The 24,474-nt window shown below is 38.9% G+C and overlaps 1 protein-coding gene and 1 pseudogene across 1 annotated transcript in view; one reads left to right on the top strand and one right to left on the bottom strand.

Moving 5' to 3' along the window:
- BTBD1 (BTB domain containing 1) overlaps positions 1-24,474 on the bottom strand; it is a 53,869-nt gene that overhangs the window by 7,797 nt on the left and 21,598 nt on the right. Inside the window, exons 4-5 of the mRNA XM_001160707.8 lie at positions 17,513-17,710; positions 5,922-6,114 (exon numbers count right to left, since the gene is read on the bottom strand). Of these exons, the coding sequence (XP_001160707.1) occupies positions 5,922-6,114; positions 17,513-17,710 (391 nt within the window). The remainder of the gene's footprint in view (positions 1-5,921; positions 6,115-17,512; positions 17,711-24,474) is intronic.
- Positions 20,026-20,576, top strand: LOC107968399 (fatty acid-binding protein 5-like; annotated as a pseudogene).

Raw genomic sequence — 24,474 nt, 5'->3', positions numbered from 1 at the left:
TGCTCATATTCTTACTGCCCACTGGATTTTCTCTCTAATGAAATACCCAACTCATGTTCTTTTCTCATTTTTCTCTACAGATGTGTTTGTCTTTTTAATGTAGATTCAAAAGATCACATTATATAGAGATGATAGTTATTTATGCTTTGTTGGTAATATCCACTGTAATAAGTTTCCCATTTGTCACTCATCTTTTAACTTTATGGTGATTTTGTACTTAAAACTTTTCAATTATCTGTTTTCAAAATTATGATACATGCCAAGTTTAGAGAGGTCTACCTCATCCTCATAGTACATAAACATTCACCTGTTCCAGCACTTTCATGGTTTCAGTTTTGTTTAATGTTAAAATTTTAATTTACATCAATACAGGTACATGGGATCAGTAAGGATATAACTTAATTTTCCCAGTGGTTAATCCTTCCCTCACCTTTATCATATTCTTTTTTGTTTTTGAGACAGGGTTTTGCTCTGTTGCCCAGGCTGGAGTGCAGTGGTGATCACAGCCTCCTTCCTCAGCCTCTTAAGTAGCTGAGATTACAGGTGCATGCCACCACGCTGAATTTTTGAATTTTTTTGTAGAGATGGAGTTTCACCATGTTGTGCAGGCTGCTCTCAAACCCCTGGGCTCAAGTAAGCCACCCACTTCAGCCTCCCAAAGTGCTGGGATTACAGGCGTGAGCCAGTACACCTGGCCATATCATTTTCTAAATGTTCATTTATGTTAGGTTAGTTTCTGACATCTATAGTCTGTTCCATACAACACTAACTTCCTATAGCTTTACAATACTTTGTCTTGTCATCTGTATTACTCTTATTAAAAGAGAAACATATACTCTTCCAAATTAACTGTTAAGAATTTTGCCAGCCGGGTGCGGTTGCTCACACCTGTAATCCCAGTACTTTGAGAGGCTGAGGTGGGCAGATCACCTGAGGTCAGGAGTTCATGACCAGCCTGACCAACATGGTGAAACCCAGTCTCTATTAAAAATACAAAAACTAGCCAGGCATGGTGGCAGACGCCTGTAATCCCAGCTACTCGGGAGGCTGAGGCAGGGAGAATAATTACTTGAACTCAGGAGGCGGAGGTTGCAGTGAGCCCAGATCTCACCATTGCACTCCAGCCTGGGCAACAAAACAAGACTCCATCACAAAAAAAAAAAAAAAAAAAAAAAAGAATTTTGCCAAGCCACTCTCCACTACCTAAAATAGTATGTGACTTCTGAAAGAAATTCTCTAACATACATAGGTTAATTTGGAAGACACTGTCCTTATTAAAGTCTGATTCTACTCAAACTTTTCCAGTTCTTCATAAAGCTAATGTACTTTATAGTTCTTACTGGGTTTAATCCTACTACTTAATATTATGTTACTGTTATGAATGGGATTATTCACAATACTACAGTAATATTCAACATATATAGTGATATATAAAATTACAATACAGTAACATACTGTAATAGTAACATAATACTCAAAATATTTAATGATATTTACTCAATTATAACTAAATTCTTTTACATTATAATTTTTTTGTGGTAAAGTTATGTACCATTTTAACCTTTTTTTTTTTTTTTTTTGGAGATGGAGTCTCACTCTGTCACCCAGCCTGGAGTGCAGTGGCGTGGTCTTGGCTCACTGCCAGCTCCGCCTCCCAGGTTCACGCAATTCTCCTGTCTCAGCCTCCCGAGTAGCTGGGACTACAGGTGCCCGCCACCACGCCCGGCTAATTTTTTGTATTCTTAGTAGAGACGGGGTTTCACCGTGTTAGCCAGGATGGTCTCGATCTCTTGACCTTGTGATCCACCCGCCTCAGCCTCCCAAAGTGCTAGAATCGATTACAGGCATGAGCCACCACGCCTGGCCCATTTTAACCATTTTTAAGTGTACAGTTCAATGGCACTAAATACATTCATATCATTGTACAACTGTCACCATTATTCATCTCTGTAACTGAATTTTGATGACATACAGGAACACCAATGGTTTTTAAATATACTTTTTATAAGTGGCCACTATTCTCTTTTATTGGTTCTAGTAGTTTTTTAGCTTGATACTGAGGTTACCTAGGTGGACCAGTTGTTCTCAAAACGAGTTCCACCCCCAAGGAGGCATACTCGATTTCACAAAGGTTTAGGGGGGCACTACTGGCAAGGAACTAGGGAAACTAGATTTCCTGAAATGCACAGAACAGTCTCCCATAACTCAATCAACTTTTAAGTGTCTTGCCAGAATCCATGTAGGTAAAAAATCTGTTTATAACTACAAGCCTTGAACCTCATTCCATTTTGTTTATAAACCAGATTTTTTAGTGCTTTTTTTTTTTTTTTTTTTTGAGACGGAGTTTTGCTCTTGTTGCCCAGGCTGGAGTGCAATGGTGCGATATTGGCTCACCACAACCTCCACCTCCCAGGTTCAAGCAATTCTCCTGCCTCAGCCTCCCAAGTAGCTGGTATTACAGGCATGTGCCCCCACACCTGGCTAATTTTGTATTTTTAGTAGAGACGGGGTTTCTCCATGTTGGTCAGACTGGTCTCGAGCTCCCGACCTGAGGTGATCCGCCCGCCTCGGCCTCCCAAAGTGTGGGGATTACAGGCATGAGCCACTGTGCCCAGCCTTTTAGTGCAATTTTAATATTCAGACTTTCACAAGAGGCAACTACCATATAAACAGAAGGAATATACAGTCAATTCTCATTATCTGTGGAAGTTATATTCAATATACAGAATTAGCAAATACTAAACCACTGCTCCTAGAGGAAATACGTGTGTGTGTGTGTGTGTGTGTATCTATACATATACACACATATACACGCCTTGCATAGATTATAATCTTAAGTCCTAAAAACAATTCATCCAGCCAGGCGTGGTGGCTCACACCTGTAACCCAGCACTTTGGGAGGCCAATGCTGGTGAATCACCTGAGGTCAGGAGTTCGGGACCAGCCTGGCCAACATGGTGAAACCCCGTCTCTACTAAAAATACAAAATTAGCCAGGTGTGGTGGCACATGCCTGTAATCCCAGCTACCTGGGAACCTGAGGCAGGAGAATCGCTTGAACCTGGGAGGTGGACGTTGCAGTGAGCCGGGATCGCACCACTGCACTCCAGCCTGGGCAACAAGAGCAAAACTCTATCTCAAAACAAACAAACAAACACCTCGTCCTAGTATATTCTATTTTCTTTATTCCACAAAAGAGAAAACAGAGTTTGGAAGTGTTAAGTGACTTGTCTGAGGTTGCCCCACTAAGAGGTGCCAGAGCTGGCCTTCAAGCCCCATTCAACCTGCCCAAGAGCCAGAGTTTCTTGCACTCCACTGCACTGCCCCTCCCCTTCTCCACCTCTGTAGGAGAGCTGAACCAGGAAAGTAGAGCCTTGCCTTGTTCAGCCACAGCTGGAAACGTGCTGGTCTGGCAACTAAAGTCTTTGCTGAAAACGACTAAGAAAGTGCCCCGAATATTGACTTTACAGGTTACAGATAAATTTCAGCCAGTAGGCAAGTTCAGAAATAGACACTATGAGTAGGACCAACTATATATACTCTTTTACCTGGAACCTTTAAAGAAAACGTAAGTGGCAGCAATGCTGCTCATGATATTTAAGACATAACACGCCTCTACTGTGCAGCTGAAACTGTCTCATCATGGTGATGCATATATGTACAGCAACTAACTACTTCAGTTTGCCTTCCAGTGTTGTCCTGCCCAAAGTCTATGTATTGAACTACATATTTTACTATCAATTACATTTATTCCCCTTTATATTATAACTAGATCACTTATCAATTAAAAAATGTATAAAGCATATTATCTATGAATTTTATTTCAGGTTAGTAAAGTGGGAATTACAAAATATTTATTAAAAAAAGAGAGAACTGGGTTTGATAGAGTTGTGAACTACTAATGTACATAATGCCATTAGCAAATAATCAATCAGAATTATAATAACACTGCTTTAAACAGCAAGGATATCTCTATCTTGAGGTTTCAATAGTTTATCATGTCAAACAAGTATTCTTCTAGGCCTCATCTAGTAAGAATTATATCTGGAAGGAAGGTGAAATTTTATCAAAAGCCTTTCTGACATCTATTGAAATCAAATTGTTTTTCTTCATTGATCTGTTGTGAGAATTATACTAATACATTTCCTAACACTGAGCCATTCTTTCAATCTCCAAATAAACTCTGTTTGGTCATACAGTGTTATTCTTCTAAGGTACAGATTCAATATCCTAATGTTTTACACAAAATTTCTTCTTTATATTGAGATTGATCTAGAATTTTTTTTGTCTTGTCTGATTCCTATATAAGGGTTATGCTTCCTTCAATAATTAACCAAGTAGTACTTTATTCTTTTAATGCTCAAGGAAACTAACTGTTCCTTGAGGATTTGACAAAACTCACCTGTAAAAACCACCTTGTGAAGGGACAGTTCTTTGATAACTTTTAATTCCTTCCATGGTAATTGGTCTATTCAGGCTTTTCTTCTTCAGTCAATTTTGATAATTTATATTTGCCTATAAAATGATCCATTCCATCAACATGTTCAATTTATTAGCACAGAATAAACCCAGAATTAAAATAAAAATGTCAGCATATAATTATATTCCCATTTTTGCTTCTAAATGTGAATGTTTATTACCTTTGCCAGAGGTTTATTTATTTTATTGGTCTTTTAAAGGAACCAGCTTATGGATTTATGAATTCTACTATTTCTAATTCATTAATTTCTACATTTATCTATTTGCTTTCTCTTTTCTTATAGTTCTTTTGCTATTTGTTTTCTAGCTACTTGGGCTGAATGCTTAAATCATTTATTTCTACTCTGTTTACTACAAGTAGTTAATTATTACTTTTTCTTTGTGTGCAGCTTTGGCCTCATCCCATAATTTTTGCATATAGTTATTGTGAATTATTATTAAATAGTCTACAAGTACATTTTTAATTTCCATGTTAACTCAAGATTTATAATAGTCCCACATCCAACCAGATTTTTCTGTTTTAACAAACTTGTTAATTTCCAGTTTTATACTGAAGTGCTATTAAATAAATGAAAATCCAAAAGTCATGTTTTGTGAAAACCGGCACTGATTCTATTTTGACATTCAACCTAAAGAAACACAGTAGAGCAAAGACAATTTCTTCAACAGGATTATACGCATGCATTTTTCAAGATTCTTGATTTTTTTCTCAAGGCTTTTATAAATGTATACTGAGATACTTCCCCTGCAACATCTATGCAAAGAAAAAACTCACACTAAACATAGTAAGGTTACATTTATTAATTGTAGCCCTAAGCCTGTAAAAATAACGTTTGATCAATTAAGGTCTAGAACGCAGCCCACTGGCAGTGGTGATCCAAACAAAAATCATGTAACAGCCGGGCGTGGTGGCTCACCCCTGTAACCCCAGCACTTTGGAAGGCTGAAGCAGGTGGATCACTTGAGGTCAGTAGTTCGAGACCAGCCTGGACAACATGGTGAAACCCCGTCTCTACTAAAAATCCAAAAAGATTAGCTGGGCGTGGTGATGCATGCCTTACAGGTTACTCAGGAGGCTGAGGTGGGAGGATCGCTTGAACCCAGAAGGCGGAGGTTGCAGTGTGAGAGATCGCGCCACTGCACTCCAGCCTGAGTGACAGAGCGACTCCATCTTGGGGAAAAACAAAAAAATCACGTAACAGAAGGTCCAACCCAATCCTTTCTTACTCTATTTTTTTCTTAAGAAGTCACCCTCACTCATAAATCAGTGAGGAGGGCAGGATGCCTCAGTGACTTCTTGACTTCTATATTAACTTAACTTAAAAGTGTATTAAATGAAGTATAAAATGAAATGTTGGTTAATTATCTCCCATAATATATAAAAAAGGCCAAATGGTAACTGCTACCCCCACTCTACCCCCGCATCCCCAATATAACAGATACCTGATTCGATCACTCGTCCCACTGTAACCCCAGCGGCTTTCTACTTGCTGGAATCTATTGATGCAGCATTCCTTTCCCCTGAGACAGCATCTTGGTCGGTCAATGTATTCAACTCGGGGTTTAGGGTTAACAGTAAAATGAAGAAAGAGGTTTACCACTTCACGATCTGACAAAATTCCAGATTGAGCAGGACCTGTGGAAATAAAAACATAAGCCTAAAAAAAGGAATTTGATTTCAATTCCTAACTTTGGAATTCACTTAACGTAAATTCAAATCTAGAGGACGTAACATAAAAATAGGGAAAAAAAATCTTAGCATATATAATTTTTGCATGTATTTTAAGGTTTCAATAAATCCATTTGAGGTTAAACACATTAATTAAAATGTTAAAAGCATTAATTAGTCAAAACTTAGATCCAGGAATAAATGCTATTCCTCATGGATGCCAGGAATCCTCCTTTCTCACCTTATACAAAAAAACTCAAGATGGATCAAAGACTTAAATCTAAGAAACCATAAAAATTCTAGAGGATAGCATCAAAAAAACTCTTCAAGACATTGGCTTAGGTAAAGAATTCATGACTAAGAACCCAAAAGCAAATGCAACAAAAACAAAAACAAATGAATGAGACCTAATTAAACTAAAAAGCTTCTGCATAGCAAAATAAATAATCAGCAGAGCAAACAGACAACCCACAGAGTGGGAGAAAATATTTGCAAACTATGCATCCAACAAAGGACTAATATCCAGAATCTACAACTCAAATCAGCAAGAAAAAAAAAACAAATAATCCCAGCACAAAGTGGGCAAAGGACATGAAGAGACAATTCTCAAAGGAAGCTATACATACGTGTGCATGTGTCTTTATAGCAGCATGATTTATAATCCTTTGGGTATATACTCAGTAATGGGACGGCTGGGTCAAATGGTATTTCTAGTTCTAGATCCTTGAGGAATCACCACACTATCTTCCACAATGGTTGAACTAGTTTACAGCCCCACCAACAGTGTAAAAGTGTTCCTATTTCTCCACATCCTCTCCAGCACCTGTTGTTTTCTGACTTTTTAATGATCACCATTCTAACTGGTGTGAGACGGTATCTCATTGTGGTTTTGATTTGCATTTTGCTGATGGCCAGTGATGATGAGCACTTTTTCATGTGTCTGTTGGCTGCATAAATGTCTTCTTTTGAGAAGTGTCTGTTCATATCCTTCACCCAGCAGACTTGGAACCAACCCAAATGTCCATCAATGATAGACTGGATTAAGAAAATGTGGTACATATACACCATGGAATACTATGCAGCCATAAAAAATGATGAGTTCGTATCCTTTATAGGGACATGGATGAAGGTGGAGACCATCATCCTCAGTAAACTATCGCAAGGACAAAATACCAAACACCGCATGTTCTCACTCATAGGTGCGAACTGAACAGTGAGAACACTTGGACACAGGAAGGGGAACATCACACACCGGGGCCTGCTGTGGGGCAGCGGGAGGGGGAAGGGATAGCATTAGGAGATATACCTCATGTAAATGACAAGTTAATGGGTGTAGCACACTAACATGGCACATGTATACGTATGTAACAAACCTGCACGTTGTGCACATGTACCCTAGAACTTAAAGTATAATTAAAAAAAAAAAAAGAAGATATACAAGCGGCCAATACACATAAGAAAAAATGCTCATCACTAATTATCATACATAGGCAAATTAAAACCACAATAAGGTACCACCTTACTCCTGCAAGAATGGCCATAATTAAAAAATAAAAAAAGAAAAATAGATGTTGGCGTGAATATGGTGAAAAGGGAACTCTTTTACACTGCTGGTGGGAATGCAAACTAGTACAACCACTAAGGAAAACAGTATGGAGATTCCTTAAAGAACTAAAAAGGACTGGGGGTGGTGGCTCATGCCTGTAATCCCAGCACTTTGGGAGGCCGAGGCAGGCAGATCCCAAGGTCAGGAGTTTGAAACCAGCCTGACCAACATGGTGAAACCCCATCTCTAACAAAAAATACAAAAATTAGCTGGGTGCAGTGATGTGCGCCTGTAGTCCCAGCTACTCGGGAGGCTGAGGCAGGAGAATCACTTGAACCTGCGAGGCAGAAGTTACAATGAGCCGAGATCGCACTACTGCACTCCAGCCTGGGCAACACAGCGAGACTCTGTCTCCAAAAAAAAAAAAGAAACTAAAATTAGAACTACCATTTGATCCAGCAATTCCACTACTGGATACCTACCCAAAGGAAAATAAGTCATTACATGAAGAAGATACTTGCACGTACATGTTTATAGCAGCACTACCAACTGCAAAAATATGGAGCCAACCTAAATGCCCATCAACCAACAACTGGATGAAGAAAATGTGGTATACATACACCATGGAATACTACTCAGCCATAAAATGGAACGAAACAAAGGCTTTTGCAGCAACTTGGATGAACTTGGAGGCCATTATTCTAAGTGAAGTAACTCAGGAATGGAAAACCAAATACCATATGGTCTTACTTATAAGTGGGAGCTAAGAAACTATGAGGAGGCAAAGGCCTAAGAATGATATAATGAACTTTGGGGACTTGGGGGGAATGGTGGGAGGGAGGTGAGCGATAAAAGCCTACATGTTTGGTACCATTCCCCAACATGGTGAAACCCCATCTCTACTAAAAACACAAAATTTAGCCAAGGGCGGTGGTGGGTGCCTGTAATCCTAGCTACTAAGGAGGCTGAGGCAGGAGAATCACTTGAACCTGGAAGGTGGAGGTTGCACTGAGATGAAATTGTGCCACTGCACTCCAGGCTGGGTGACAGTCTTACTCTGTTTCAAAAAAAAAAAAAAAAAAAAAAAAAAAGAATAGAATTGCATTCAAATGATAGATGGGAATAACTGTCAACCTTGAGCTTTCTACCCAGAAAAATATCCTTCAAAAATGAAGGCAAGCTGGGCTCAGCAGTGTGCCCCTCTAGTCCCAGCTACTCAGGAGGGTGGGGTGGGAGGATTGTTTGAGGCCAGAATTTTGAAGCTGTGAATAGCCACTGTACTCCAGCCAGGGAAACACAGCAGGGCCCCATCTCTTTTTTTTAAAAAAATGGTAAGATAAAGATGTTTTTAGACAAAAGAAAAAAGGAGTTGAGAGAATCTGGTTAGTATCCTACCTGTTTTAAAAGAAATACTGAAGAGAATTCTTCAAGCTAACAGAAATGTGCCCAGATAGAAGCACACATCTGGTCATACAGAAAAAAATGAAGATAACTGAAAGGGCAAATATATAGGCAAATCAAAATGATTATTGACTTTAAAAATAATGTTTTGTGGGCTTTATAACATATGAAACATTAAAATACATGAAATAGTAGCACCAAAGGCTAGAGAAGGTTAAATATAGCAAAAGTATCAATAATGCCTTTATATTGTGTAGAAAATTTTAATTTAAAAATTTTAATTTAATTTATTTATTTAGAGACAGGGTCTCACTGTTGCCCAGGTATGGAGTGCAGTGGTGTGATCACGGCTAACTGCAGCCTTGAACTCCTGGGCTCAAGTGATCCCCACCTCAGCCCCCCAGGTAGCTGGGACTACAGGTGTGTACCACCACTCCACGCTAATTTTTAAATTTCTTTTTGTAAAGACAGGGTTTCGCCATTTTGCCGAGGCTGGTCTTGAACTCGACTCAAACAATCTACCTGCCTCAGCCTCCCAAAGTGCTGGGACTAAAGGCATGAGCCACTGTGCCCCATCTAAAAAATTTAATTTTTAAGATTTGATTTAAAAATCAATAAGGATATATTCTTGTAATAACAAGGGCAACCCACTAAAATAATAATAAAAGAATATTTAATACGGGAGGCTGAGGTGGGAGGATAACCTGAGCCCAGGAGGTTGACGCTGGAGTAAGCTGAGATCATGCCACTGCATTCCAGCCTGGGTGACAGAGGAGACACTGTCTACACCAAAAAAAAAAAAAAAGAAAAAGAAAAAGAAAGTTTAATAGACTATTAATCATATTAAATATAAAGTGAACCAAATATTCCAAATAAAAGGCAAAGTCTGTCAGACTGAATTTTTTAAAAATGAAGCTTACAAGAGACATGGTCAAAATAATGTAAGGCTAAAAGTAAAAGGATAAGAAAGATATAGAATTTTAAAAACCTTGAGAAACTATACCAATATCAGACAAAGACTTTAAAACAAGAAGTTTAGGTCGGGCGTGGTGGCTCATGCCAGAATGTTGGGTGACTGAGGCAAGCTGATCATTTGAGGCCAGGAGTTCGAGACTAGCCTGGCCAACATGGCAAAACCCCATCTCTACTAAAAACACAAAATTTAGCAGGGTGTGGTGGTGCACACATGTAGTCCCAGCTACTAAGGAGGCTGAGGCATGAGAATTGCCTGAACCCAGAAGGTGGACGTTGCAGTGAGCCAAGATTGTGCCACTGAACTCCGGCCTGGGTGACAGAGGGAGACTGTCTCAAAAAATAAAATAAAAAACAAAAACCCACAATAAGTTTAGATTTAAGATGGGATAGATTGTAAAGATAAAGAAGCAAATTCAATATAAAAAAAAATCCTAAATTTGAATGTACCTAAAATAAAGAAGAAAACTGATGGAACCAAAAGGAAACACATTCTCAATCATACCCTGAGATTTAAATCTACTTCTTTTAGTAACTGATAGAACAAAAAGCAAATCAATAGATAGATATATAGATAATTTGAAGATCATTAGTATATATTCCTTTCATAGATATAGTATTCAATCTGTTGAACAGATACAGGACTATTCAGGTTTTTCTGCACATAACAAAGAAGAATACATTCTTCTCAAGTATACATGGATACTTATTAAAACTACCGTATGGGCCAGGCATGGTGGCTCATGCCTGTAATCCTAGCATTTTGGGAGGCCATGGTGGGTGGATCACCTGAGGTCAGGAGTTCGAGACCAGTCTGGCCAACATGGTGAAACCCTGTCTCTACTAAAAATATAAAAATTAGCCGAGCGTGGCACCGCATGCCTGTAATCCCAGCTACCGGGGAGGCTGAGGCAGGAGAATCGTTGGACCCCAGGAGGCGGAGGTTACAGTGAGCCAAGATCATGCCACTGCACTCCAGCCTGGGTGACAGAGTGAGACATTGTCTCAAAAATAAATAAAACAAAATAATAAAAAATAAATAAAACTACCATATGCTGGGCCAAAGCAGATATCAACAAATTTCAAAGCATTGAAATGATATAGAATATATTTTCTGACTATACTGGAATTAAGCCAGAAATCAGCAAGAGCAAGATAAGAAGAAATCTCAAATATTTGGAAATTAAGTTATCTATAATTTATGAGTCAAAGAAAAAAAAGCAAAAATTAAAAATTTTTAATCGAATGATAATGAAAATACACATATCAAAAACTGTGGGGGGGAAGGATGCTGAGAGAAAAAATATACACTTAAATATATGCATTCAAAAAGAATATAGGTTGACCTTCTAAGTATCTCAAAAAGTCACAAAGACTAATAAAATAAATAACCCCAGCAAATTAAAAGCAAAGAAAGGAAAGAAAGTAATAAAGAAAAAGGCAGAAAGTAATGAAATGGAAAACATACTGTAATAGAGAAAATTAATAAAGCCAGAAGTTGGTTCCAGGAGAAAATTAATAATACAAACTCTTGAACACTGGGGGAAAAAAAGGAAATATTTCTAACTTTTGTATGAGGACAATTTTGACAATTTCATTGCAAGAAAAAAATATATATATAGACTAATTTATCTCATTCAGTAGTCATAAAAATACATTAAAAATTCAGCAAATTAAATCCAGTAATATATAAAAAGGATAATGCATAACAACCAAGTCTGATTTACGTAAGGAATCCAAAATAGGTTTAAATTGGGAAATCAATTAATGTAGTTCACTATATTCACAGAATAAGGGGGAAAACTGTATCATTACCAAAAAAAAAAAAAAAAAAAAAAAAAGAACAATAGCTTGATTCCTCTAAAAGAAAGCAAGAAAGGAAAAAAAAAAAAAGATGTGACAAGTAGAAAACAAATTGCAAGATGGTAAACATAAACCCAAATATATCTGTAATTACATTAAGTGCAAGTGAACCAAAACAGTTCAGATAAAAGACAAAGTCTGTCAGACTGGATTAAAAAATTATTGGCATATTCGACATCATTAATCATCCGTGATATGAAATTTAAAACCAAAATGAAATACGTCCTCACATCCACACAAATGGCTAGAACTACAAAAACTGACAATACGAAGTATTGGAGAGGATGTGGGCAACCAAAACGAACTCTTATGTCTCTTCACTTTGTTGATGAGTGTAAACTGTTACAACCACTTTAAGGGACTGTTTGGCAGGATGGCAGGATCTACTAAAGCCGACCATATGCACACTCCATGACTTAGCAATTCCACTCGTATATATCCAACAGAAATGTTTACGTATGTATACCAAATCACATGTACAAGAATGGCCTCAATGGTCCCCAAACAGAAATAATCCATATATCCAACAACAGTAAAATGGATAAATCATGGCACAGTTGTATAACAGAATATTATAAAGCAATGAAAAAGAATGAACTACTGCCACACTCAACCACATGGATGAATCTAACAGGCGTAATGTTAAGAGAAAGAAGCCACACAAAAATGAATACACACCATATATATGATTTCCTTTATATAAAGTTTACATATGGACACAACTAATTTATAGAAGACAGAAAGTAGTCACCTTTCAGAGGGAGATTAGTGACTTAGAGGGTCATGACAAAGGCTTCTGGGGTACTAGTACAGTAGGATAAATTGGTTAAATAAGTATGTTCACTTTATTTGTTCATTTTACTATATGGATGTTAAACTTTAATTTCAAAAGTTTATTTAAAAAAAACCCAAACACTGATTCTTATCAGCAAAAACAAAAACAATCTTGGAGAAAATTGGAACAAGTATAAGTCAGAAAAAAAAAATTGGTATAATAAATATACAAACAATCAACGTAAGATAAACCAGTAAAACAAAATTTGAACACACCAACAGAACAACAAAAGACATGAATAATGTAAAGGAAAATAAATAGGCCAATAAGCATAATGAAATACAATTCAGCCAGGCACATTGGCTAAGAGGTGAAGGTGGAAGAATCACTTGAGCCCAGAAGCTCACGGCCAGCCTGAGCAACATGGCAAGACTTCATCTTTAAAACTAAAATAAAATCGAAAAATAAAAAGTAATACAATTCAAAACAATCATGAAATAGTGTTAAAAATAAAAACCATATGACTGTCTCAATAGACATGAAAAAGCATTCAATAAAATCCAGCATCTCTTCATGATAAAAGCCCTCAACAAACTAGGCATCAAAACAATATCCCCAAAATAACAAGAGCCATCTATGATAAATCCACAACTAACACCATGCTGAATGGGCAAAAGCTAGAGGCATTCCCTTTGAAATTAGAAAAAGACAAGGATGCTCACTCTAACCACTCCTATTCAACATAGTACTGGTAGTCCCAGCCAGAGCAATCAGGAAAGGAAAAGAAATAAAATGCACCCAAATAAGAAAAGAAGTCAAACTATCTCTCTTCACAGATGATATGCTTCTATACCTACAGAACCCTAAAGATTCCACCAGGCTAGGTGCGGTGGCTCACGCCTGTAATCCCAGCGCTTTGGGAGGCCAAGACAGGGTGGATCACCTGAGGTCAGGAGTTTGAGACCAGCCTGGCCAACATGGTGAAACCCCGTCTCTACTAAAAATACAAAAATTAGCTAGGCACCGTGGCAGGCACCTGTAATCCCAGCTACTCGGGAGGCTGAGGCAGGAGAATCTCTTGAACCCAGGAGGCAGAGGTTGCAGTGAGCTGAGATCGTGCCAGTGCACTCCAGCCTAGGCAACAAACAGCAAAACTCCATCTCAAAAAAAAAAAAAAAAAAGTTCCACCAAAGGCTCCTGGAACTGATAAAGAACTTCAGTAAAGCCTCAGAATATAAAATTAATGTACAAAAGTCAGCAGCATTTCTATACGCCAGTAATGTTCAAGCTGAGAGCCAAATCATGAATGCAATCCTATTTACCATGTCCACACAAAAAATAAAATACCTAGAAATACATCTAACTAAGATGTATTTCTACCAGGTATTTTTACATCCATACATCTTGGTTAGATATATTTTTACCAAGTAAAAGATCTCTACAAGGAGAACTATAAAACACTGCTGGAGGAAATCACAGATGACACAAACAAATGGAAAAACATTATATGCTCGTGGATTGGAAGACTCAATATCGTTCAAATGACCATATTGCCCAAAGCAATCTACAGATTTAATGCTATTTCTATCAAACTACCAACATCATTTTTCACAGAACTAGAAAAATATTCTAAAATACGCATGGAACAAAAAAAAAGCCTAAATAGCCAAAGCAATCCTAAGCAGAAAGAACAAAATTGGAGGCATCACATTACCACTGGATTTCAAACTATACTATAAGGCTACAGTAACCAAAACAGCATGTTACTGGTACAAAAACAGACACATACACCAATGGAACAGAAAAGAGAATGCAGAAATAAAGCTGCAGACCTACAGCACCTCATCTTTGACAAAGTTGACAAAAATAAGCAATGGGGAAAGATCCCTCTATTCAGTAAAGGGTGCTGGGAAAGCTGGCTAGCCATATGCTGAAGAATGAAACTGGACCCCTACCTTTCACCATACATAAAAATTAACTCAAGATGGATTAAAGATTTAAAGTAAGACCTCAAACTATAAGAATCCTAGAAGAAAACCTAGGAAATACTTTCCTGGACACTGGCCTTGGGAGAGAATTTATGACAAAGTCCTCAAAAGCAATTGCAACAAAAACAAAAACTGACAAGTAGGACCTAATTAAACTAAAGAGCTTCTGCACAGTAAAAGAAACTATCAACCCAACAAATGGACAACCTATAGAATGGGAGAAAATATTCACAAACTATGTGTTGGACAAAGGTCTAATATCCAGGATCTACAGGGAATTTTAACAATTCAATAAGAAAAAAAAAACTCATAAAAAGTGGGCCAAAAAATATGAACAGACATTTCTCAAAAGAAGATATACAAGCAGCCAACAAACATGAAAAAAATCCTCAACATCACTAATCATCAGAGAAATGCAAATCCAAACTACAATGAGATACCATCTCATACTCCTCAGAATGCCTATTAAAATAAAAAAAACAGTTGCTGGCAAGGCTACAAAGAAAAGGGAATTCGTATTCACTGATGGTGGGAATGTAGATAAGGTTAGCCATTGTGGGAAGCAGTTTGGAGATTTTTTAAAGAACTCAGAACTACCAAGGTTGGGCACAGTGGCTCATGTCTGTAATCCCAGCACTCTGGGAGGCTGAGGCAGGTGGATCACTTCAGGTCAACAGTTCAAGACCAGCCTGCACAACATGGTGAAACCCCATCTCTACCAAAAAATACGAAAATTAGCTGAGCTTGGTGGCGGGCGTATGTAGTCCCAGTTACTCAGGAGGCTGAGGTGGGAGAATTGCTTGAACCCAGGAGATGGAAGTTGCAGTAAGCTGAGATTGTACCACTGTACTCCAGCCTGGGTGACAGAGTGAGGCTCTGTCTCAAAAAAAAAAAAAACCACAAACAACCCCCAAAAAAACCCAAAAAACATAGAACTACCAGTCAACCCAGCAATCCCATTACTGGTTATATATCCAAAAGAAAAGAAAATGTTCCACCAAAAGACACATGCACTCATATGTTCATCACAGCAACGACACTGACTCAACCTGGGTGCCCATCAGTGGTAGACTGGGTAGAGAATGTGACACACACACACACACACGGACACACACACACACCACAGAATACTATAAAGCCATAAAAAAGAACAAAATCATGCCTTTCACAGCAACATGGATGCAGCTAGAAGCCATTATCTTAAGTGAGTTAATGCAGAAACAGTAAACCAAATACCATATGTTCTCACTTGTGGAAGCTAAACATTGGATACACATGGACATAAAGATGGAAACAATAAGCACTGAGGACTGTTAAAAAGGGGAAAAGAGGAAGGGACAGAAGGGGGAAAAGAGTTAAAAAACTAACTACTGGACACTATGCTCACTGCCTAAGTGATGCAATCAACTGTACCTCAAACTTCAGCATCACACAATATACACATGAAACAAATCTGCACGTTACCCCGAATTTAAAATAAAAGTTGAAATTATTTTTTAAAAAATCATGAGAGCTAGGCACAGTGGCTCATGCCTATAATCCCAGCACTTTGGGAGCCCGAGGTGGGCAGATCACCTGAGGTCAGGAGTTCAAGACCAGCTTGACAAATATGGTGAAACTCTGTCTCTACTAAAAATACAAAAATTAGTTTGTGGTGGTGCACGCCTGTAATCCCAGCTACTCAGGAGGCTGAGGTGTGAGAATCGCTTGAACCCAGGAGGTGGACGTTGCGGTGAGCTGAGATGGCACGACCGCACTCCAGCCTGAGCAACAGAGGGAGACCCTGTCTCAAAAAAAAAAAACAAAAAAAAACCCATGAGACTTTTCTTTCTTTTGAATCAATCTGGCCGTGATTTAAAGGCAGATAATAGTCAATTATGACATGGGTAATGAAAACAGGTCAGAAGTGGTCATGGAGACTCAAAACAGATCTGTCTGATTTTAATCAGAAGCATCGACCTTAAGAGTCAAACAGAGGCTGGGCGTGGTGGCTTACACCTGTAATCCCAGCACTTTGGGAGGCTTGAGCCCAGGAGTTCAAGACCAGCCCTGACAGGATGGTGAAATCCTGTCTCTATAAAAAAAATTAAAAAATTAGCTGAGCATGGTAGTGTGCACCTATAGTCCCTGCTATTTGGGAGGCTGAGGTGGGAGGATTGATTGAGCCTGGGAGGTGGAGGCTTCAGTGAAATGCGTTTGTGCCACGGCACTCCAGCCTGGGCAACAGAGGAAGACTTTGTCTCAAAAAAAAAAAAAGAAAGAAAAAAAAAAAGCCAAAAAGATCTGTCATAACCTGGGGTAAGGCACTCAACCTCTCCCAACTTTACTTCTCTAACCTATACAATGTGGATAATATAATTTTGAAGGGCTTAAAATCATACACTCGCATATATGTTTGTCATGTGATTAGTACTGAATAAAAGCTTCTTTTCCTCTCTGGCGCAGGGAGACTGATAGAATTTTTTTTTTTTTTTTTGAGATGGAGTCTCGTGGAATCTCGCTCTGTCGCCCGGGCTGGAATGCAACGGCATGATCTCGGCTCACTGCAACCTCCGTCTCCTGGGTTCAAGCGATTCTCCTGCCTCAGCCTCCTGAGTAGCTGAGATTACAGGTGCCCACCACCATGCCTAATTTTTTGTACTTTCAGTAGAGACGGGGTTTTACCATGTTGACAAGGCTGGTGTCGAACTCCTGTCCTCAAGTGATCCACCTGCCTTGGCCTCTCGAAAGTGCTGGGATTATAGGTGTGAGCCACCAGGCCCAGCCCTGACAGACTATTAAAACAGTTTCAAATAGATTTTGGTGAATTTATACCCTTACCTGCTGCAAATTCCTCAATTGTCATCAGTGGGAACCGGATTAAGGAAAGTGCTTTTCCTAGAACTTTTTGTTTATTCCCAAAAGTCACAGGTAATTGTTGTCTCTGACATTCTGCTTCTGCCCAGCGTACAACAGCTCCAAAAAGTCGACTTTCTCGAATACTGAGTGTGTCTCTCTCTAGAACTGCACAGAGTGTATCTATAGGCAAAATACAAAATAAACCCAATTAGAAATATTTTAGCTCTCTAACCAAGCAATACCAACAGACACACTTATATTAAGTTTTCAGATCTCAACAAAAAATAGGTTAGACACTTAAAACTACAGACTTTATACTTTAAAATACTAAATAATTAAAGGACTTAAACTCCAAAGTGTTCCATAAAAATCAGTTTAACAATCAATTTATTACTTACCATACATGCAATATTAAGATACGGTACTCTCCTTATATATTTATGCCATTTATCAAGTAAACTCAACTATCCAGAATAAGATTAACAAGCCACAGAAAAAGGTTCCAATTACATAAATTCTTAAAGTCTACAGATTATAATTCATTCGTTCATTCAGTAAATATTTATTATTAAGCACTACGTGCCAGGTACTATTAGGCAATTATATATATATATATATATATATATATATATATATATATATAGATATGTATGTATATATTTTGGATATAGAGTCTCATTCTGTTGCTCAGGCTGGAGTGCAGAGGCACAATCTCGGCTCAATGCAACCTCTGCCTCCTAGGTTCAAGCAATTCTCCTGCCTCAGCCTCCTGAGTAGCTTGGATTACTGGCACGGGCCACCACACCTGGCTAATTTTTATATTTTTAGTAGAGACAGGGTTTCACCATGTTGGCCAGTCTGGTCTCAAACTTCCGACCTGAAGTGATCTGCCTGCCTCGGCCTTCCAAAGTGCTGGGATTACAGGCGTGAGCCACCGCGCCCAGCCAGCACTGATATATCACTGAACAAAAAGTTAAAAATTCCTGCCCTCATGGAGCTTACATTCTAATGAGGAGAAACAGATTAAATAAACACAAGTAAATTCGAGTATCTTAGATGATATACATGGGCAAATATGTCAGGTTAAGGAGAATCAGAAATGCAGTTTAAAATAGGAAGGGGCCAGGCATGGTGACCCATGCCAGTAGTCCCAGCAATTTAGGAGGCTGAGACAGGCTTGAGCCCAGGAGTTTCAGGCCAGCCTGGGCAATATAGTGAGACCCCATCTCTACAAAAAAGTTTTTAAAAATTAGCCAGGCATGGTGGCATGCACTTGTAGTCTCAGCTACTCAGGAGGCTGAGACAGCAGGATCACTCGAGCCTGGGAGGTTGCAGGCTGCAGTGAGCCATGATCATGCCACTGTACTCCAGCCCAGGCAACAGAGTGAGACTGTGCCAAAAAATAATAAAATAAAATAAAATCGGGTGGTTTAGGCAGGCTTCACTTATGCCAAGACATGAAGGAAGTGGGGGAGTAAGCCAAATAGATACCTAGAGGAATAGTATTCCAGGACTAAAAGTACAAAGGCTCTCATATTAAAGTGTGCCTGGCATATCTGAGGAATGGTAAGGAGGCCAACGTGGTGGAGTGGAGTGAGCAGGAGGGAAGAGTAGCAGGCAAGGAGGCCAGAGGCTGTGGGGAGAGGGGGCAATCATGCAGCACCCTGTAGATCATTTGGCTTTTACTCTAAGTGACATGGAGAATGCCTGGAGGATTCTGAGTTGTCACATTTTATGTTCTGAAAGGATCACCCTGGCTTCTGTGTTGAGAAGAGGCTATAGTGGAGACAATATCAGTTGGAGGCTCTTGCATCGATCCAGGTCAGGGATGGTGGCCTGGACAAGGAGGGTAGCAGTGGAAGTGGTGAAAATTGATCATATTTGGAACATATTCTGAAGGAAGACTCAATTAGATTTCCTAACAGATTGGATGTGAGGTGTGATTTAAAGAGAGGAGTCAAGAATAACTGCAAGGTTTATATAGCTTATGCACTGGAGGGATGAGGGTGGCATCAACCAAGATGGGAAAGACCACAGGAGGTGCAGGTTTGGGGTGGGGAAAGAGCTGAAGTTTCATTTTAGACATACTAAGTTTGAAATTCCTATTTGACATCCAAGTATAAACGTCATGCCTGTACCTCAGGTCCTCACTCAGAACCCTTTTCCTCTTATGATAGGCAAAATTAAAATAAGCTCAGTTACTTTTAAGTTCTAACAGCCCAGAAGCAATAAGTTCAGAAGAGAAAGGGGCTTTAGAGGCTAATATACTAGAATGAAATGATAAACTGCAATCTAACAGGGATAGAGAAAAGAGGAAATTTGTGAAAAGAAGACGTTAAGCACTTGAAAAGAATAGCTATCAAGGGTCTTATAGAGTTTTTTAAAAAAACAACACTTCACAGACCTGAGGGCTTCACTGTACAATAATAATGTAACTGATACTTAGTGAGCATTAATAATCACAAGAATCCTAAATTATATCCAGTACATATTGTTTAATATAGGCAGGTAAAATAAAACATTTTAGATTTCTCAAAGGGTCAAAATAAATACCCCAGTTCGACAGCATGCTGCCCACGCCGACGGCAACCCTGCTCTGCATATGCCCGCCCACGCCCACCATGGCCACAGTTCAGCAGCTGGGAGGAAGATGGCGCCTGGTGGACAGCAAACGCTTTGATGAATACATGAAGGAGGAGGAGTGGGAACTGCTTTGCGAAAAATGGACGCAATGGCCAAGCCAGATTGTATCATCACTTGTGATGGCAAAAACCTCACCATAAAAACCGAGAGCACTTTGAAAACACAGTTTTCTTGTACCCTGGGAGAGAAGTTTGAAGAAACCACAGCTGATGGCAGAAAAACTCAGACTGTGTGCAGCTTTGCAGATGGTGCATTGGTTCAGCATCAGGAGTGGGATGGGAAGGAAAACACAATAACAAGAAAACTGAAAGATGGGAAATTAGTGGTGTACTGTGTCATGAACAATGTCGCCTGTACTCGGATCTATGAAAAAGTAGAATAAAAATTCCATCATCGCTTTGGACAGGAGTTAACTAATAGAATGATCAAGCTCAGTTCAATGAGCAAATCTCCATAGTGTTTTTTTTCATTACTGTGTTCAATTATCTTTATCACAAACGTTTCACATGCAGCTATTTCAAAGTGTCTTGGATTAATTAGGATCATCCCTTTGGTTAATAAATAAATGTGTTTGTGCTAATAAAAAAATAATAAATACCCCAGTTCCTAAAAAACGACACTTCTAGATGGATAGGAAAATCTCTAAAGAACCTAGATAAAATAGGCACTTCTATGAAATATCTAATAGTTATACTTTAAATTAAATTTAAATAAAAATGAGTATGCTATAGTTACAGCAGAAATCAATTAAAGCATTAAATATGATTACATTATCCATAAATACATATCAGATAAACATTTCTTTAAATACTATTCTACAATATGGGCAGGCACAGTGGCTCACTCTTGTAATCCCAGCACTTTGGGAGGCCGAGGAGAGTGATCACCTGAGGTCAGGAGTTCGAGACCACCCTGGCCAACAGGGTGAAACCCCATCTCCACAAAAAATACAAAAGTTAGCAGGGCGTGGTGGCAGGTGCCTGTGTAATCCCAGCTACTTGGGATGCTGGGGTCAGGAGAATCGCTTGAACCCCGGAGGCGGAGGCTGCAGTGAGTCAAGATCACGCCATTGCACTCCAGCCTGAGTGACAAGAGCAAAACTCTGCCTCCAAAAAACAAACAAACAAACAAACAAAAACTTTTCTGCAATGGTCTACACATGCTAAGAGCCAAATATTTGCTTAATATCAAACATAAGTAATATCCTAGCAAAGGTATCATAGTCCCAAGAACACAGGAGAGGCTTAATAACATGTTAAAAATAAACTGGTTACACATAATTTTTTTTTAAAAATCAAACTTTAGTATCTCTTATTGTAGCTGAGCAGATGAGTATAAACTATGGCACCACGAAGCCCTTTCACAAGTAAATTAAATGCAATCAATATGACACAACCATTTGATGGAAAACCAGAAGACTTTGAACCTACATGTCTCCACTTGGTATGCTAATAACTTCCGCAGAGATAAACACATAAACTTTATTACTAAAAAAAAAGCACATCATACTACCCTTGGTGTAAATTCATTTTGTTCTATCAACGTGATAAATTATCTTCTTCCTTTAGCAAAAGGCTGTAAGAAACAGTATCTCTTCCTCCAGAACACATATTCAAATCCCAGAGGAGAAAAAACATCCTGAGAATATAAGACAGCTACAAAAAGCTCCTGAAGCCAGCCCTTTCTTTCAGCTCCCAGTCTTCTCTTGGATTACCAATTTTTGGGGCTAGGCATAATAGTTCACACCTGTAATCCCAGCACTTTGGGAGGCTGAGGCGGGCAGATGGCTTGAGCACAGGAGTTCGAGACCTACCTAGGCAACATGGCGAAACCCCGTCTCTACCAAAAAAAACAAAAATAATAATAATAACTTTGATAAAAAATGTTTTTTAATTAATTACCAATTTTTAACAAGTACATTTGAAACAAACTAGTCTATGGGGTAGAAAGACAAACACATAGGTCTTCTACTGGCAGATGTGTTAAAGTACGAAGTTAAAGCTGAGAACCAAATAAAGATCAGAAAAACACAGCAGATTGTTTCATAAATATTAACACAATACTGAGTTTTCAAATAAACAACTGTGAGTCAAATCAAATGACCAAATATTTATTGGCTTCTACCCTGTACAAGGCACATACTTCAAGATTCCCAGGCTCCAACGGCATGCATAATTTAAGAGCAATTTATAAGGTGTAAGTTACCCAGATGCAGGCAGTAATGCTTCAAATGAGAACACACTGAAGAACAAATGAAGCATCTGACAGCCCCTAACAGGGAGGAAATCTTAGGATTAAGCAATGTTTCATTAACAACTTGGGCAGTGTTTAGGGCTCTCAAATATCCAGTACTCAACAGACACCACATGCAGGTGCTGGGGAGGAATCTGATTTACTCCCCGTCCTTCAGTATATTATAAACAGTGTATTATTTGTTCCCAAGGTACTGTGCAATACATCAACTAACAACAGGATGTTAGAACAGAGGACTATAACAAGTATCATGGACGAGGGTGGGGTATCAGCTCCCAAAAAATGAGTCATATGGAAGTGTTATTTTAGCCAAGATCTTAAGACTGTGTGAGAGCCAGCCAAGATGGGAAGAAAAAGCATTATTCTAGACACAGCCAGTCAGTCCAGTTAATCAACAAATATCAGCTGAACATGTACTATATTCTTCTGTCTTTGGTGCTAGTGATAGAGTTGTACACAAGACAAAGTCCCTGCCTTCAAGGAGTTTACAATTTAGGAGAGAAAAGTAAACAATCAACATATATATACAGAGACAAATACCTAGATAAGACTTTCAGAGAGCAATGTGTATTACAAGGAAAATAAATCAGAGCAAGAGTAATGGAACAGGGATTGCTTAGGGGAACACGGTATCTAATTAAGTAGGTCTGAAGTCTCAGGTCTTCTTTAATCTGAGATGCCAAGATTCAGGGGAAGAAGGATCCTAATCAGAAGGAATAGCAAATACAAAAGAATGGAATATAAATAATCCTGGCCAGCGCATATGGGAATTGAATTAGGGGGAGAATGGTAGGAGACAAAGTCAGATGTAGGTAGTGGCTTCTACCTATTTACCAAAGATGTTTTCTCTTCTTCCTGGGATGTGACTAGTCTGCATCTCCTGGCTTCTCCAAAGTTAGGTGAGATCTTGCAACTGAATGGGACCAATAAAATAACAGCCAAAATGTAGGTGCTGTATCAGGGTCAATGCTTTTAATCTGTGGGTATTTTCCCCATCCACACTTTCTCCCATCTGCCAGCAAAACACAGATAATAGCTAGGCTCTAGGGCATGACAGAACAACAAGAAAGAACTACCTATTGACTATAATACTCCCTTGGTCTGTTATATGAGCGTGAAATAAACTTCTGTGTTTGAGCCAGTCTGCTTTTTTGGGTCTATTTCTTACCACAGCCTGACAAATACAAGGCCTGACTCCACAGGCCTTGTATTACTGTGAGCTTTTATAAGGAATTTAAATTTTATGCAAATGGATGTGGGAAGACACTGGAAGCAAGGAAGTTATATGGGCTGATTTTTTATCTATAAAGATCATTCTGGCTGCCATGTAGAGAATGGAGTGTATGGGAGCAAGACTGGATGAAAGGAGAGACTACAAGAGACCACTGCAATTATCCAGGTGAAAGAGAATGGTGGCTTAGACTAGGTGGTAGCCACGGATATGGTTAAGTAGTGGTCAGATTCAGGATACATATTCAAAGTAGAGCCATGAGCACCTGCTGATAAGACTGCATGTGGGGTATGAGAGAAAGAATAATCAAGAATAACAGGAGTTTTTAGCCCAAGCAATCAGGTTCATGGTGGTGTTGTTAAGGAAGACTGAAAACAGTTGGAAAGGAACAGAAGAGACCTCACAGACAGCGAGAGGAATCAATGGTTCTCCTTTAGCTGTTCTGTTTCAAATGCCTATAAAATCTCCAAATGAGAATGTCAAGTAGACAGTTGGGTATATGAGTTTGTAGCCCAGAAGAAGACAGGGACTGAAGATACATATTTTGGGTTATCATCATAAAGATAGTATTTAAAGCCACGGGCCTGGATTAGATCTCTCTACTCTCCTACAAGACAAAATGTACATTGTTAGCCTATCATTAGATGGTCCTCTATCACCTGGCTTTAACCTGCTTTGCACCTCCTTCCTCTTATACACTTCTTCCTGAGGTTCCACTTGCCGCTAATGCCCTCCCCTCTCCACTATCCAAACACGGTAAGTCCTCAACGTATGGGTTCTTGGAAACTGTGACTTCAAATGAAACAGTGTCTAACGA

The sequence above is a fragment of the Pan troglodytes genome, chromosome 16, assembly GCF_028858775.2.
Source record: "Pan troglodytes isolate AG18354 chromosome 16, NHGRI_mPanTro3-v2.0_pri, whole genome shotgun sequence".
Classification (NCBI taxonomy): Eukaryota; Metazoa; Chordata; class Mammalia; order Primates; family Hominidae; genus Pan; species Pan troglodytes.
The sequence above is the reverse complement of the archived record's forward strand: the minus strand, read 5'-3'. Positions and strand labels throughout refer to the sequence as shown.